Source organism: Microplitis demolitor, chromosome 8 (assembly GCF_026212275.2).
Source record: "Microplitis demolitor isolate Queensland-Clemson2020A chromosome 8, iyMicDemo2.1a, whole genome shotgun sequence".
In the NCBI taxonomy this organism is placed as follows: domain Eukaryota; kingdom Metazoa; phylum Arthropoda; class Insecta; order Hymenoptera; family Braconidae; genus Microplitis; species Microplitis demolitor.
Genome location: NC_068552.1, coordinates 14,133,183 through 14,150,375, shown reverse-complemented (window position 1 = coordinate 14,150,375; position 17,193 = coordinate 14,133,183). Strand labels below are relative to the sequence as shown.

General features: G+C 26.5%; 2 protein-coding genes across 3 annotated transcripts; both read left to right on the top strand.

Annotated features, from left to right (window-relative positions):
- The first annotated feature begins 244 nt into the window (after window positions 1-244).
- LOC103573239 (ER membrane protein complex subunit 1) lies at window positions 245-8,497 on the top strand. Its single transcript, XM_008552232.3, has 13 exons — window positions 245-691; window positions 832-947; window positions 1,228-1,411; window positions 2,452-2,607; window positions 2,680-3,025; window positions 3,378-3,681; window positions 4,574-4,746; window positions 5,513-5,674; window positions 5,748-6,032; window positions 6,102-6,297; window positions 6,642-6,965; window positions 7,046-7,273; window positions 8,010-8,497. The coding sequence occupies exons 1-13, from the start codon at window positions 549-551 to the stop codon at window positions 8,168-8,170; spliced, it is 2,778 nt and encodes a 925-aa protein (XP_008550454.1). The 5' UTR covers window positions 245-548; the 3' UTR covers window positions 8,171-8,497.
- A 175-nt stretch (window positions 8,498-8,672) lies between these two features.
- LOC103573240 (uncharacterized protein KIAA0513) lies at window positions 8,673-15,103 on the top strand. Of its 2 annotated transcripts, XM_008552234.3 has the most exons (10): window positions 8,673-9,050; window positions 10,387-10,681; window positions 10,824-11,098; window positions 11,413-11,454; window positions 12,072-12,173; window positions 12,666-12,826; window positions 12,903-13,089; window positions 13,169-13,391; window positions 13,475-13,569; window positions 14,745-15,103. In XM_008552234.3, exons 2-10 carry the CDS (start codon window positions 10,413-10,415, stop codon window positions 14,807-14,809), a joined length of 1,419 nt encoding a protein of 472 aa, XP_008550456.1. In that variant the 5' UTR covers window positions 8,673-9,050; window positions 10,387-10,412; the 3' UTR covers window positions 14,810-15,103. The 2 variants fall into 2 exon arrangements, with proteins under 2 accessions (XP_008550456.1, XP_008550457.1); XM_008552235.3 differs by lacking the exon at window positions 11,413-11,454 and having other exon boundaries at window positions 8,674-9,050.
- Window positions 15,104-17,193: the final 2,090 nt, after the last annotated feature.

Genomic DNA, 17,193 nt, shown 5'->3' with positions numbered 1-17,193 from the left:
TTTTAAATTTTTTAAATATGCATTTTTTTAAATTTAATTTTAATAATTGTTTACTCTATTTATTAGTCATTTTAAATTTGCCTGATGCCTGCTACATTCACTGTCATTTGTAAATTTATTTTTCAATCGTAATAAATTATTTCAAATTTAAATAAATATTTTTAATCACAATTTTGTTTAATTTAGTTTATAAAGTTACCACTTTACAATAGTGGCGTTAATAATATATATCAGATATTTATGGAGTACATATGTTACGTATATCTCTTACTCTCTTACACACAACAGCAGTTTGACAATTACTATTTCTATCTGTCTCACAATCAGTATTGACACTGTATGTGACTGTACCCTACTGTACTAACTATTAACTATTAACAACTAATATGACTGACTGAGTACAGTAAAGTGTAGTAGTCTTTGGACTTACTCGTCGTTAACCTAACCTATTTTATTGTATTATTACTTTATAAAACTACTAACATTATATTTATAATATCAATGATAAAACAGCGTAAAATAGATAATACATTATATCGTGATACGTGATGGCTTCGTTAATGCCGCATTTTCGTGGAAATATTTGTCGCTTTATTAATGATACATTATTATTGCAATACTTGGTAATTTTATTTGGAGTATTTAATTTATCATTGTGTCTTTATGAGGATCAAGTTGGAAAATTTGATTGGTAAATATTTAATTATTATTATCACATCTTTTACATATATATAAATATCTATTTTTTTGAATTCATGTTAAGGTTATTGCAAGCAGCTAATTAATTTTGTACACGTATGCTTACTGAATTGACTTTTTTTTTAATTTCAGGAGACAAAATTACGTTGGAAAAATCAAATTTTCTAGTTTTGATACTGTTTCGGCAGCGGCAAAATTAATTGTTGCCACTGAAGAAAATGTTGTTGCTGCGTTGAATTTAAAATCAGGTATAAATAAGTCAATTACTTTATTGATATTTTATATATCTATTATTATTTAATTAAATACCCCACTAATAAACTATGTCTTTTTAAACTTAATTACTTATTGATTTCATAAAATAAATTTTACACATTTATTTAAAAATCAAATTTATGAACATGGAAATACGTCATCAAAATACCTATATTATCTTTTTAAGCCTTTTTGTCCTCAGAGATTGTTCATAAGATAAATTATTTATTTTATATTAAAATTTATGAATTGATTTTAATAATTTGAATACAGGTCAAATATTATGGAGAAGAGTTCTAGAACGCGGGTATGCTGGTAAAATTCATGCATTGGGTGGAATATCTGATGGTGATTTAATATCTGTTAGCGGCGGAGTGCCTGCTATCGTACGTGTTTGGGACTTAGCTACCGGACATATACTCAACGAGTGGCCATTAGCTGAACAAAATCCTGAAAGGTAAACTTCATACTTTAGAGAAACTATTACAAATTACGATAACAAAAAAAAAACAGCAGTGCGTCTTCATTTCTATTTTAGGGACACCCAGATATTCCCCTCCCCATTTTTTAAAAATATTCAATGACCTTGAACTGTCAAACGTATTAAAATTTTATTAATTACTTTCAAAAAACTTGAAGCATCGATTGAAAACAGGACCACAGTTGCAATTTCGCCGAGATATAGATTTAAAAAAAAATTACTTACAGTTGTTATCAATTAGGAGTCAGACAAAATTTGGTAAATAAATTTTAGCTTAAAAAATTTGACATTTAAAATTATAATGTTGATATAAAGATTTCACTGAAATTTATTTAACTCCTAATTAATACCAACTGAATAATTTTTAAAAAATCTATGTCGAAGATATTGTAACTGTTGCCCTTTTTTCAATTAATGATTTAACTTTTTTTTAATTAATTATTAAAATTTTATTACGATTATGACAGTTGAAAATCATTGAATATTTCTGAAAAATGGAAGGGTATTGTCCGAGAACGCCCTTAATAAACTCTACTTAGTTTTATTATAATAGTGGTGTTGTATTTGAGTAGACATATTTATGGTAGAGATGTAGATGTACTAAAAAATTATTTACTCGATTATATATTTATAGAATATTATATTTAATAAATTAAATATTTTTTTGTTTTAAATATCTTTAGAAATTGAACAAATATAAATATTTTATAATCCCAGTAGATTTTATTTTCGTTTTATTAGAATTAATATTAATTTTTACAGACTAGATACTCCATTCATATCATTTTCTACATTTGGATTGTACTCTATTGAAAGGTTTTACTTTTACAGATATATAATGAGCACTATTAAATATTTTTCACAATATTATTGTTGTGTTTGTTAATGAAACTGTTTCACAGAAAAATATTGTTTCACTTTAATTAATAAATGTATCCATGTGTATTTATAACCAATTATTAATCTTATTTTAATTTCTAATAAATGGGATACATATATTTTTTTGTTCAATATAGATTAGAAGATGTCAAATGGCACTTGAAAGATGGCACATTGCATCACATTTTACCAATTTATAGCAGTGGTATCGAAGTTACTTCGTATGACAGCAAGACTGGTGAAAAATTAGACACACGAAAAGTTTCGGCTCCATTTATAACGCCTGAGACTGAGTAAGATTTTAAATAACTAATAATTAATCCATAAGTTAACTAATTATTATTAATAAATTAATTCAATTACAGATGTGTTTTAGTAGCACCTTATTTAGCTTGTCTCAAAGGCAATTCCTTTGATGATTCACTAGCCATACTATTTCTAGTCCACTTATTTGATAATAATTCACAACCACAAACTATAACAATAAATAATATATTTGGTGCTGGTGCAAAAGGTCCGTTTCATATTGAATCGATACCTGGTGACGAGTCAGTGTTGACAATAATTGCTAAAGGTGATAATAGACAACGTATATTAATACCAGGCAATGTGGCAAATACTATTTCGAGAGATATTGATGCTAATGCAAATCTTTACGTTACAACTATTGACAGTGAAAAAGTTTTACTCGAGACAACGTATAAAAATGGGGTAAGAATTTTATTTTTTATTTTTACACAGGAAAAAAAATTCTCGAGTGAAAGTAAATATTCTCGACTCAAGAAATTTATATTGAAAAAATTAATTTTCTTGGATAAAGTAGAAATCTTTGACTAAGAAAATCTTGGCATGATTCCCGAAAACGTTTCCTTCTAAAAAATATTTTATTGGCTTAAGATAATTTTTTTTTTTTGTGTATAAAATCAGCTCTCAGGATCATCTTGGATTAACAATTATTACAAACATCCTTTATATTAAATTTTTTAAAAGAAAATCACATTGATATTAGTTTGTAAATAAAATTAAAAGTTAATTAACATTCATTATTAATTAAATTTTTTAGGTAACAGAAATAAAAGCTATCAATTTATTGACATCAGAACCTTTACCCGAGTTTACTGTATCTACATCCCATGGATCTCTATTCTCACCAACTATAAAAGCGTCCGTTTGCCCGAAATTAAGCAAAGGAATAATGTGTAGGCATTTATTGTCATCGGAAGATCACAGTGTTGCATTATTGCAACATAATAAATTAATATGGTCACGTGAAGAAGCTCTAGCTAGTATAATTACTGTTGAAATAGTCGAATTACCAATGTCTGATCGTGACCAGACGCTTGAAACTGAGTTCGATCAAAAAGACAGTAAGTTATTGTTTTTTTACTATTTATTTACTAAGTAAAAAATAAATTACTATTAATTTTATAACAGTACTCAGAAAAAAATAGGTCGCAATTTATAATCTAACAAGCAATTGGCATGATTCAATTCATTTATTTATTTATTATTTATTATTTATTATTTTTCAAACTTGTAGCGTATCGTAACTTAAAAATATCAATGAAACAAATAATTATTAGAAATACATTTTAAAGTAAAGGACGTTTTATAGTTATTATTATTACTATTATAAATTATTAAATTTTCATTCGTGACGTAAAAAATTTATTTGATATGATACTAATAAAAATTATTTTGTGATTGGCTGCTGGCAGGTATCGATATAGACGGTTCATGTAAGTAGTTTATTGCAGGATAGGCTGGTTTTAATTAATAATTATTTCGATTTAAAATATAAATAATAGCATGAGCTTAGCAGTATTATAGTTCAAGTAATTTAAGCATGAAAGTTTAAGTAAATGAGTGCAGACCGTGATTACTAAATAAATAGTTACTTTATTTATTTTAGTAGTTTAATTATTCATCTAAAAAAGAAATTTTATTAATACCCGGCTATAAAAATTAAAATTATTATAGACATAATTGCTTGTTGTTAATTTATCTTCATTTTATTTACCAATTTAATTTATTTGCATGAATTTACAGCAAGATTTTATTGGAGAATTATTTACGAGTGATATTTTTTATACTATAAATACTTTTATTTAAATTTGTTTTATTTATTTAGATAAATAAAAAAATTTATTAGTAATTTTAGTGCAACGATAAATTTTTTGTGAAAATTGTTTATATTTTATAAATTTTTTTTTTTTTTTACTATTAATTGTTTACAATTGTTTATATGATTATTATCAGGGGATATTATTGGAATGTTTTTACGAAGATTGACAGCTCAAATGAATCAAGTAAGATCATTATTCCAAACAACTTTTGACATCAATTTACCGCAGTCAAATCAACGAGCTGATCTTGTCAGAGATAAATTTGGATTGCATAAAATGATTGTTGTTGTAACATCCGCCGGAAAGGTATGAAACATTTATTATTAATTATTAAACAATTTGTAAATGATAAAGCTAAGGGCGCGTACAGAAAAACACTCTGGAGGTTGATGAATGCCTAACCAGTTAGTTAATAAATGGAGAGCTATGTGGTTTAATTAAAACTAGAAAAACGAAACAATATCTGATACCCCTGATTAAGAAAAATTATTTGCTCCATGTTAAGTGTATATCTATATGTTAGTAGATTCAAATTGTTTTAAATCATTTCAAATTATTTTGAATTATTCCAAATGATTTCTTTAAATCAGGGACTAGATTTACCTTCTCTGCAGAGTTTATGAACGCATAATGGGAGTCAAATTTTTCCTCTGGTTTAACCAGGTAGTATTTGTGAGCGTAGAAGTGGCATCTTTTTCTTCCAGACCCTAGCGGATCCAAAGTACGGTAGATACCAAAAAAATAGCGTAATTTACGGTATTCAGAATTACTGTACGGTATCAAAATACGGTATTATACCGTAAAGCACGGTAAAATTACGACATTTTTGCTGTATTATACTGCCGTATTACCGTAATTTGCCGTATTCTGCCATAATTTGCTGCAAATTACCGTAAAATGTGGCACACCTGCAGTAAATTGCAGTATTTTACGGTAAAGGCACGATAATTTACCGTACATGGCGGTCATTTACTGTAATTCGGATTAGCTAGGGGAGCGAAATTTCTGAACATGCCCTAATTATTAATAGCAATATTAGATAAATAATTTATTTATTTAAATTTTAAAACAGTTGTTTGGAATTGAATCAAAGAAAGGTGAAATAATATGGCAATCACGAGTCAATAATATTGCTAGTCTTAAAAGTGATTCAAATACTATGCTCCTACATGTCCAGCGAGGCAGCCGGCATTTCCCACACCCTCCACAATGTGCATTGTTAGCTTTAGATAAGGTAAATTATTTGCTTTAAATATATTATTTAATAAAGAATTAAGAAATTATAATATTTATTTATAATTATTCAGAAATCGGGAGAAGGTGTAATTTATACATTTAATCCAATAACTGGTCATCCACTTGATGGCTTAGTAAAATTAGGATATAAATTAAAACAGTCAATGTTATTGCAAATAACAACTGACGATTTTCTTCGTCCGATATTACTTCTCGATACTCGTGATAAAGTTCACGTTTATCCAGAGAATGCAACAGCTGTGGCAGCTTCTGTCAGTAAAAATACTTACTTATTTACGGGTGATCAAGAGACTGGTGTATTGTCAGGATACTCTCTTGCATACAGTACTTCAAAGGTTTGTAATTATAAAATAATAATTAATATTTAGATTTCCATTTATAATTTTTGATTATTAAATTTGCAGGAATTAATTGCTCACAAGGTATGGGAATTAATACTGTCACCGAAAAATCAAAAAATAACTCATATTGTGTCAAAAAATTCTCTTGGGCACGTGCATTCCCAAGGTCGTGTTTTAGGAGATCGATCAGTACTGTACAAGTATATTAATCCAAATTTAGTTGCTATTTTAACTCAAGGTGTTGGTAATACACACAAAAGTAAGTTTATAAACTATTATCGCTATTTACACTCATAGAAATAAATATTATTATTTCAAATAGATATTTTTGGCTCAAGAATTATTTTTCGTTTATTTTCTTAATTAATTTTATATTTTACGTAACAAAAATTTATTGACAAAAAAGTTGATACTTATTTTTACTAGTTCATATTCTGATCAACGAATTATTTAATTTGAATGAATCGAAAATATTTGTATGATCATATCAACAAAATTCTTGAGACAAAAAGAATTTTGTATATTATTCATAATTATCAATAAGTTAAATTCTTCAGGCAATAAATATGTTTTATTAAAAGTATTAATTTTAATTTTTTTTAGATACACTTAATTTATATCTACTGGATGTTGTATCGGGTGCAATGATATTTTCAATTGTACATAAAAGAGTACGTGGACCATTTCACATTGTACATTCTGAAAACTGGTTAATTTATAGTTATTATAATGATAAGAGTCGTAGAACTGAAATCGCAACATTGGAACTTTATGAAGGTAAAGTTCAAAGCAATACCACAGTGTTTTCTTCGTTGACTACAACGCGATTACCTTTAGTCGAAAGACAAGCATTTATATTCCCTGCAACTATTGAATCAATGCAGGAAACAATTACTGAGAAAGGAATTACTAGTAAACATATATTAGGTATATTTTTATAAAATTAATAATTTATTTATTTGATTAATTATTTAAAGTACTAATTAAATTTATTTATTTTATTAAAGTATCTCTTGCGAATGGTGGAATTTTGGAGTTACCGTGGATGTTGGTTGATCCAAGACGGCCTATTAATCCCGAATTAAGGGAAGAAGGTGTAATACCTTATATGCCAGAGATACCCATCCAAATGGATGCCATTATTAATTATAACCAAAGTGTATTCAGGGTATCAGGAATTTATACGAGCCCCAGTGGCCTTGAAAGTACTTGTCTAGTGTTTGCTCACGGTATTGGTTAGTATTTACTATTATAATTTATTTATGAAGGGTCGACTCTTTTTTCTCTATCATACTCTAGTTGACGAACGATACTATCCTTGTTGTACTTGTGCAGTAAATGGAAACTGTCCATGTTTTTCTCTTTCCAAGTAGCACACTTGGTTTTATGACATCTATAAGATATCAGTTTTGAAGATGTTTTTTTGACTTCTCAATAAGGCACCAAACTGTTGGTAAACAAATCAGAAATTCATGTCACCGAAAAATATCTGCTTAAAAGACTTGACACGAATGACAACAAAAAAGAAAATAGAAATGACTTTTTTAAGACGAAAAAAACAAGACGAATTTTCTATGACTCTTAGGACCAACATCTGTATGTCTTATTTATTTAAAAAAAGGCTTTGAAACAAAAAAAATGTCTTGCCCTTTTACGCAGCATCTTCATGACATCTTAAAGTTGTCTCTGCTACTTGGGTTAAACAAATGAACATTTTTGAAAAATAAAAACGTAGATTGCTAGATTATAGAGTAGTGCCTCGAGTCTCGTTCTCAATTTCGCGTTTAGAAATTTTATTTGAGAGGAAAGTTTGGACAAAAATTACTACAGACTAGGGGTGTGCAAATATTTAAATGGTTCGAATTTCAAATCGAATGTCACTATTCGATTCGAATACGATTCGCATACTCTTACTACAAACCCTCCTTAAAATGATATTAATTAATAATAAATTATTATTTTTAATTGTAGATTTGTTTTATACACGTGTGGCACCATCAAAAACATTTGACGTTTTGAAAGAAGACTTTGATTACTATCTCATTATCTTAGTCCTCGCGGGACTTTTAGTTGCATCTTACATAACTAAAAAATTGGCATCACAAAAAGCACAGAAACAAGCGTGGAAATGATGTCGTCACTTTCCCACCACTAAAAATATAAAAATAACAAGAAAAAAAAATTATTTCAATCACTATTTCTTTTATCATTCGTCTTTATTCACAAATTAGATAATTCTTATAAATATTTAAATACAACGTCATGATGATGAATCATGATGATAGTAATTTATAAAGTAGCCCCTTTTTGTAAATGGCTCGTATGTAAAGTAAGTTATAAAAAATACGTAATGTATGTTAGCAAAAAAAAAAAAAAACAATGATAAGATTATTAAATAGGTAAATAAATTTGATTTTTATTCAATTAAGATTACTACCTTTAAAGCCTTAAACAAAAATTTGTAATGTGTTTTTTAAATTAAAACTTTTTTGTTTAAAAATTATCGTTTTATTATTATTTTTTTTATACTGATGATAAGTTAATTAATTATTCAATTTAATTGTTTATTGATAAACTGTCAATTTTAACTGACAGTTACTTTAGCATTTATATGAATGTTTGTTTAATTATTTTTGAGAACATAATTATAAGAAATGAAACTGAAGAATGACAAGCAAATTACTATGGTATAATTTGCGTAATATAATTTTTCCACGTGGGTGTATTTGAGGCATGAATGCGGGTATTCTGAAGAGTATTGATTATTATTTGCGGCTGCGCAACCACCTTATGCCGATCACATGCCCACGTTCATCATTACGCGGGGGTACATGATGAGAATAAAAAACAGTGAATAGAACACACGCGGTTTACTGTTTTAAAGACTATTATGTAGGAAAGTGCTAATCTGTAAGACTGTTAATAATTAATGTGTATAAAACTTTTTTTTTTATACTAACACCCTAAAATTTTTATTTATCAAGTGAAGCGAAATTTGGTAATTTTAAATATGTAGGTATCGTTTTAAATAAAACATATGCACTATTTTGAATTTATTCACTTATAATTTAATAATTTTTATCAATACTTCTATTTATATATTTATGGTTCTTTTTTTAATGTTAAATTTAATATCGGAGCTTAAAAATAAAATTAAAACGTAAACATTCCCGCTGAATTAATTTTCAAATCCATATGTTTGAATTGTATGTATATTTATTTAGCCGCAGTGCAGATTTATTCTATTCGTCAATAATTAAGTAAACAACCAGTTAATACTTCCGCCGGATTTTAATAATATTCAAATTGCCTCTTTTAAAATCGTAGATTATGGAACTATGTTATGCACTTTTTTTTTAATATCAACATCCGTTATTTAATATTCACATGTTTTTTAATTTAGAGCATGCATTGTAATTGAAATTCCAAATCATTGCAGCTATAAAATTACAAATAGTATAAATTTATTTGTTTCCACAAAATTTATAATTTGAATATGTTCAAAAAAATTAAAAAAATTAATTTAATAATAAACAGCAATTATTTTGTTACAAAACAATTCAAATTATTGAGATAATAAATGAATCAATTATCAATTTGTCAATTATTCAACTACATCCGTAACTATAAACAATTACATGTGAGCTAAAAATACGCGTATTTGTATAAGTGGATGTGAATTCAACATTGCTTATCTAAAATTACAATAGCTGAACAAATGGAAACGAGCCCCCGGTTGTTATGCTATATGTAGATACTTCATACTTGATATCACTTTGAGACCAAGGTCGCAATTAATTTAACCAAGTCTCTTGTTTTGTTATTACTGTTTGGTTTTATTTTTATTTTTATTATTTAATCATCATTTACATTTTAATATAATAAATTATTAATTTATTTCAACTTCATGCACTTAATACGCTGTAAAAAATTTATGAATTAAATCCGGAGTGAATTCGGATCAGATTGCTGTGTATTTATTTAATTCCTTCAGAGTAAAATTTACTCCGAAGAGGAGTTTATTTCAAATATGAAACTCTGGTTCAGAGTAAAATTAAATCCTGAAAGGAGATTATTTTAATATTGAAACTCTGAATCGAAGTGAATACGGATTTAAATAAAATCTGTTTCACTCCGAAATCTCTCTGCTAAAAAACAAACTCTGGATTTACTCCGTATGCGAAATGAATTTTTTTAAAACTTCGGAACTCCGAGTGAATTCTGATTTAAACAAAATCTATAATTACTCCGTTGAATTATTAACAAAAAATAGTTGTTTAAATTTTTATTTAAAAAAAATGATATGCGAAATTCATTTATTTATTTGTTCTTAAAATTTTTTTGAAAGATAAAATTTATAAGAAAATACAGAAGATGGTAGATGTAACAACGACTTTACCATCGAGCAATGGAGCGACATTGATGGGACGCACGAGAGGTGCATTGAGGACCATGAGAACAGCATTAGGAGGTGGTGGAGAATATCTCCAGGGATTAGGAAGTAGAATAGGATCAGCATTAAGTAGTAGCTTTGAAGACAGCGAAGTAACGACAACTCCGTCCTCACCGCCGTCGCCGCATTTGAATGATCAGGACGTGAGCCGAAATGAGGGAACAGCACGACGGAAGTTGCGGTTTCCTCGGTAATATTTTATTTAGAAATTTATACATTTATATGTTCATATGTTTCTATTTAAAACCATTTGTACAACAGAATTATGTATTTATGTAAACAATTATATATAAATTGACTTATGATTTTTCCTAATGATTATTTACTAATAGACCAGGTGGAGGTTTTTCTTATGAAGATTATGAAGCAATGACCCGACACAAACTTGAACGTGAAGCTTGTACGCGGTCACGCAGGAAATATCCTCCGGGAATGACGTATGAGGAGATTGCGTCTTCGAGAGCATCTGTGGAGAATAAAAATCCAGTGCAAGCCGAGCAGGAAATCAGTCCGGACAGAGATAGTATTGAAAGTATTGAACCTCTTCAAGAAAAAGATATCCGGGCTACTGGACCTGATCCTTACGATAAACTTGATTACAAAACAGGTAAAATTTTATCTATAAAATTTATATGAGTGTGTGAATGTAGCAGACATAAGACAATTTATAAATTTTGAATAAACAAATAAATAAAAAAAATAATGAAATTTAAAAAAAAATGCGTGCACTAATTTTTCATTGATCTAAATACGCATTTTTAAAACTATTATTCTACTTACATTTTATTTATTTATTTCAAAATTTTAAAAATGCCCACTTGTCAGGTATATTCACACTCATAAATTTATTTTATGTTTATAAATAAGATTAAATATAAATATCACAATCAATGTTAATTTTTTTATATTTTTTTTATGAAGCAAGAGCTCCAGACCGCTATGAAACGGTTGTATTCCGTTTAGGTAATTTAATAAATAAATAATTGTTACTGAGCTTTATGTTAATTACAGGTACATGTCTAATTGTGATCCCCTAGTTGTTTTATTTTCATTCCCACGTATTAAAAATTTGTGTATTTACTTTTTTTAATTTATTTATTTTCATAATCGTGCTCATGACATTTATTATTTTTTTTTATGTGACCCTGATCTGTGGCAATGTCAATAGGAAATGTAGTTTATTATCAAACAAGTGTTACTGTTAAAATTTTTAACGATGTACTGATAATACATACGTCAATAATGATTATTATTGTTATTAATTGCTTTAGGTAAAAACATAATTGAACTATAAGAATTGATAAATTGCTATTTTAATTTTTTTATTTTTTTTAAAGTTTAAACTTGAAATTGTATTATTAATATTCCTTTACAGTATTTAATGGAGTACAGTACACGGTGAACATACTGGATTAAACAACTCATACAAATCCCTACGTAGTATTTATGTACTGACATACATATATACATATACTTATATTTTTTTTTTAGTAGATTAAATATATGTGCTTTGTAGCCGTGACAATAAAAAATAAATATTTAATAATCTGTATTATAAATTATAATTTTTATTTTTACAGATGTACCTTGTAGCAGTGGTTCAGCTAGTGATCAAGACGGTTACGGACCTAGTACGAGTTTGGACTCTAATATGGATGGTCGTAGAATGTGGGAAAGATCAGGTAAATTTATTTTTTATTTTATAACTCTGAAACTAACAGACGATTAACTATTTTAGGATATTTTTTTCAACAAATCAATTGCAAAAAAAAAAAATTAAAAATATGCACATGTAGAAAATTTAAAAAACTATAGGTGCAATTTTTTTAAATATTTTTTTTTTCGTAAATTATCGTTTTAAAAAAAATCTAAAAATTATAAGACATCGGCTAACTTAGTATCATTTTATTTTTTATGAGTGAGAATGTAACTGACAAATGGAACTTTTTAAATTTTATAATAAATATATAAATAAAATTTGAGTGGAATAAAAATTATAAAATACGTATTTAGATAAATGACAAATCAGTACGCGCATTTTTTAAAATTTAATTTATTCAAAATTTATAAAATGTCTCATGTTTGCTACATTCACACTCATTGTTTTTTAGCAATTTGTAGCAATTAGAACTTAATACTGATGTGTTTAAGTTACGTTATAAAAATAATTTAAGGGTCTTCCGGTTCAGTACAATCATGGGCATCGAGTTTGTCTGCAGATAGTCAATCTGAAGAAGCTGCTGCTGATTTTATGAAATTATTTGTGCCGCTTCTTTTTGATGCTCCAAATAATATTGATCAAGAACAAAAATCCAGCTTTGGTCAAATGGTTCTTGTATGTATTTTTATAAATATTTATTATTGTGTATATTTAATTACTTGTTTAAATTAACATATATTGTTAATTATAGACGGAGTCGGGAAGAATATGGTTCGCAAGAGTTGTTAATGCCAGAAGAGCTCGTGCTTGTGTTTCTGAATCTTCATTTTATTCATTAGCGCAACACTTTGCGGTTGCATTATTTGAGTGCCATGAAGCTGATGATTTTGCTCCAGCTAAAAGCCTTATGAATATGTGCTTTACATTTTACCATGAAGGTACTTTATAATAAATAATTAAATGTATAACGGTAATGAGAAAAAGTATAGAGTGGGAAATTAATTAAATCTTTTTTAGTCGAAGTTCCAGGCTTAGAACCATATAGAGAATATTTGTATACTCATTTACGAGTTCAGCCTATCTGGAGATCCATGAGGTTCTGGACTGCTGCATTTTTTGACGCCGTACAATGCGAAAGAGCTGCGAGACCTGTTCCATCAAGATCGAAATCACTAGATCGAGAGACAATTGCTGCAGAGGATCGAAAGTATCAGGCTAACATTGTCTTTGGTCAATTAGGGTACTTATTATGATCACAAAAAAATTTTTTTTAATAACTATTATTAATAAAAATTAAATAAAATTTTTTTTATCAACTTTTAGTACTTTTACATGTAATATGCACGCTTTTGGGTTGTCAAGGAATCTTTGTTTAGAATTTTTACGAAAACAATGTGTGATAGCTAATCTTACACCAGGTAAATATCAAATTTTATTTATTCAATTACGTCAAATTACGAATCTAATCGAAATTAGGAAAATTAAAAAAAAAAAACAATTGGGATAGAGGTACCATTTTTGGCTACTTTACGGCCAGTCTCGAACATATTAAAAATTTAAATATATTAATTTGTAAAAGATGTAATGACATAATTAATTTTTCAAATTTATGTAGATACTTTTATCACAATGGAAATTTTATTTTATACTATTTCACTAATTAAAATAAAGTATGAAATATCCAAAAATAGATACAAATGGTACTTCTACCCTATTGACATTATGAGAAGTATGTTAGATTTTATAATTTATTTATTATAATTAATATTCATAATAATTAAATTTTTATGAAAGTAAATCCTTATGAAATTTTATGTATATTTTCATAGTTAAAAAAGTAAGTTCGAGTCCATGAGATGAAAGGATATTCTTTCACTGGGAAAATCGATTCAGTGAAATATATTCTTTCAAAAATATATGAATCCTAATTTATTTCAAACTGTAAAATGGACAGTGTAGTTGCTTAGAAAATATAATATTTATAAAAAGATACCCAAGTAACACACTTGGCTTTGTAACATCTATTAGACAGTAGTTTCGATCCTGTTTTTTGACTTATCGATAGAGCACCAAAATGTTGACAACAAAATTAGAAATTTATGCCACCGAAAAAATATCCGCTTAGATTTTGACTCAAATCACAAAAAAGAAATTGAAATAATGACAAAATAAAATTTGTTGTGTCCTTTTAAAAAGCATTTAAAAGTTGTCTCTGTGTTACTTGGGTATATACTAGATGCTTCATATTCTTAGAACCTCTTACGAATATTAATTTAATAAAAAAAAATTATTATTAATTAAAGTGCGTAATAATGTTTTAATTAAAATAACTTAAATCATAAAGTCAGTATTGACATTTATATGAAAAATAAATTGTAAATATAAATAACTATAAAGCAATTAGCGTTAAAAGTAAGTACTTTGAGATAATTAGTCGGCAAGTAATTTCATATTGGATATGTACTTTAATTTATATTAATGTTTTTTAAATAAATCACTAAACGTAGAAGGCTTTTATGATAATAAATCGCAATAAATATTAAAAGCGTTTTTTTTTTTTTAATAAATTGAATTGTGTGATTATTATTTTTAGAGCAAGAAAAAATGTTACGAGATAACATAATGCGAATGTTTGACGAGTCCGAGCCATGGAGGTAGTGAATTATAATGCGGGTGCCTTACGTTCGCGCATAAAAAAATGTAACGACTGAATTAGTTATTCCAATAGCAAACTAATAATCAGTATTTGTCAATTAAAATGAGGTCTATTGTTTTATCTTCATTATTTGTTATATAAGTATTAATAATAAATATTTTTTGAATTAAATGCCGCTAAACCCGAACGATATTGTGGTATTACTAAAAATGGAACACTGATAGTTAAGTTATAACTTATAACTTAAAAGATCTTATAAATTTAAATAAATTATTATATTAAATATTTTAAATAAATTATTAACGACTCATAAATTGTTGACTTGAAAGCCTTAATTGTCTGAGATCACGATCATGTTAACTTTGAAGATCACTATAAAACTATGAGCTTCTTATATAGATAAATCTTTCAAAAGTATTATAATTATATTAATTCTTTAAGAGGGACTACTAGTGTGACCGCTTGAAAAGAGATGATTTTTGAGAATTTTTTTAAAGAAAACTATTATGGAATGTTTTAATGTTCTAAGGATATATTTATGGATATAAAATTAATACAAGATAACATTTTTAGACCGAAAAATTCAAAATTCAGCGAGTTATTCACAATCTCCCAATGATCTAAAAAAAAAAGTCCCCTCACTGCTGCAGTGAAAACAACCTTCGCAGTTTATGAAATCAAAAAAACCAAAAAGTTTTATTAAGTAGAAGGTATTTCCCGTACCATGACCCTCGGGCTGAGAAAAGAATTGTTATTTAACAAAATTTGATGATTTTTGATCTATCAAACTTACATTTTTGATTAGATCGAAAAACTGGAGGTTCATAGTACGTAGAAACATGTATAAAAGAAGCTGCGATTCGAATCATATTGATCGGGTTATTTGTCTTCGAGTTATATTGGCAAAAAAATGTTCGAGATATGCACTTTAAATTTTAGTATGTTATTTTTGAAGTTATAGATTCTCGAATTATGCAAAGAAAAATTGATTTTTTCAAAATTTCACACTAGTGGTCGCCCTTAAAGTACTATTCAAAATTTAAGTATTAAATATTATGTAATTTAAATATGAAATTAAATATAAAATTATCTATTTAATAATAATAAAAAAAAAATAAAGTTAAAAAAATCATTAAAAATTCCATATCATGTTATATAAAAGTATGTAATCTTGACAATAATAAATAATTATTCAATTAAGTGTACTGGGACGGAGTTTAATCATAAATACCAATAAATTTTACATTAGTTTTTTATTTTAGTGTACTCGGAAAAGTTTAACCGCAACCAGTGGGTCTTCATCATTATTATTAATTATTAATAATTAATAAATTATTATTATTTTTTTTTCTTCTTGTCAACACATTTGATCAGCGGACATCACAATGTTTTTTTTTTTTTTTTTTTTTTTATTTCAAGTCCACGCAGTATTTAATATTAATTATTTAAATTAAATGTATGAGCGATTTTTGAGACAAATTAGTTTAATTTAATATATAATTTTATTTTATAAGTTATATTTATTTTTTATTTATTTACTAGTTAGATTAATTTTAAATAGACATTTTTATTAATGACAATAATTTATTACATTGAGAATTTTAGATAATTTAAATTAAAAAAAAAAAATTTAATCATCTCAAAAACAACCCGTACTTATTAAAGACAATCGTACTTAGATTATTATTAATATTATTTATTTAATTGTCTTTTGGTTCTTTTACACATTTCAACATGCCAGCATATTCTTACCATTCTCAAAAACACGCATACCACGAGCTTTATTAAATAAAAATAATAATATTTTAAGTAAATAATTGTATTGTTTATTTAATTAGTTTTTTTTTAATTATTTAATTATCGTGTTATTTATTTATGAGCTTTTATCAAAGGAAGAATAATATCCCAAGTTTTTTTTCGTAGTAATCTTTTAAATCTATTAAACCTTAAGGAATATCCAAAATATTAAGTTTATAATTTATATGCTATTCTTTATAAATATTAAATGTATGCGTGTCAAAATTAGGTAGGAGATATTTTTCTTCCATTTATATTTTTTTATAATTTATTTAATTCGTAAATAAATATCGTCGTTGTACAATTTTTATCAATTTTTTCATCGTAATATTTTTAATAGATCACTAATATATCTTATTAATAAACCAAATTTATGTGTACATTGAGTATTTAAAAGTAATAAAAAACAATATTTATCCTCATATATTTAATATTAATTAATTAACCAATTATTTAACTACAAACTTATAAATTAATAAAAAAAAAAAATCATTGCATACGATTTTTTTCTTCATTTATTCGTTTAATTTAATGAATTCAATATTTAATATCAATTAACTCATTCTCGGCAGTACACTTATTTTATCTA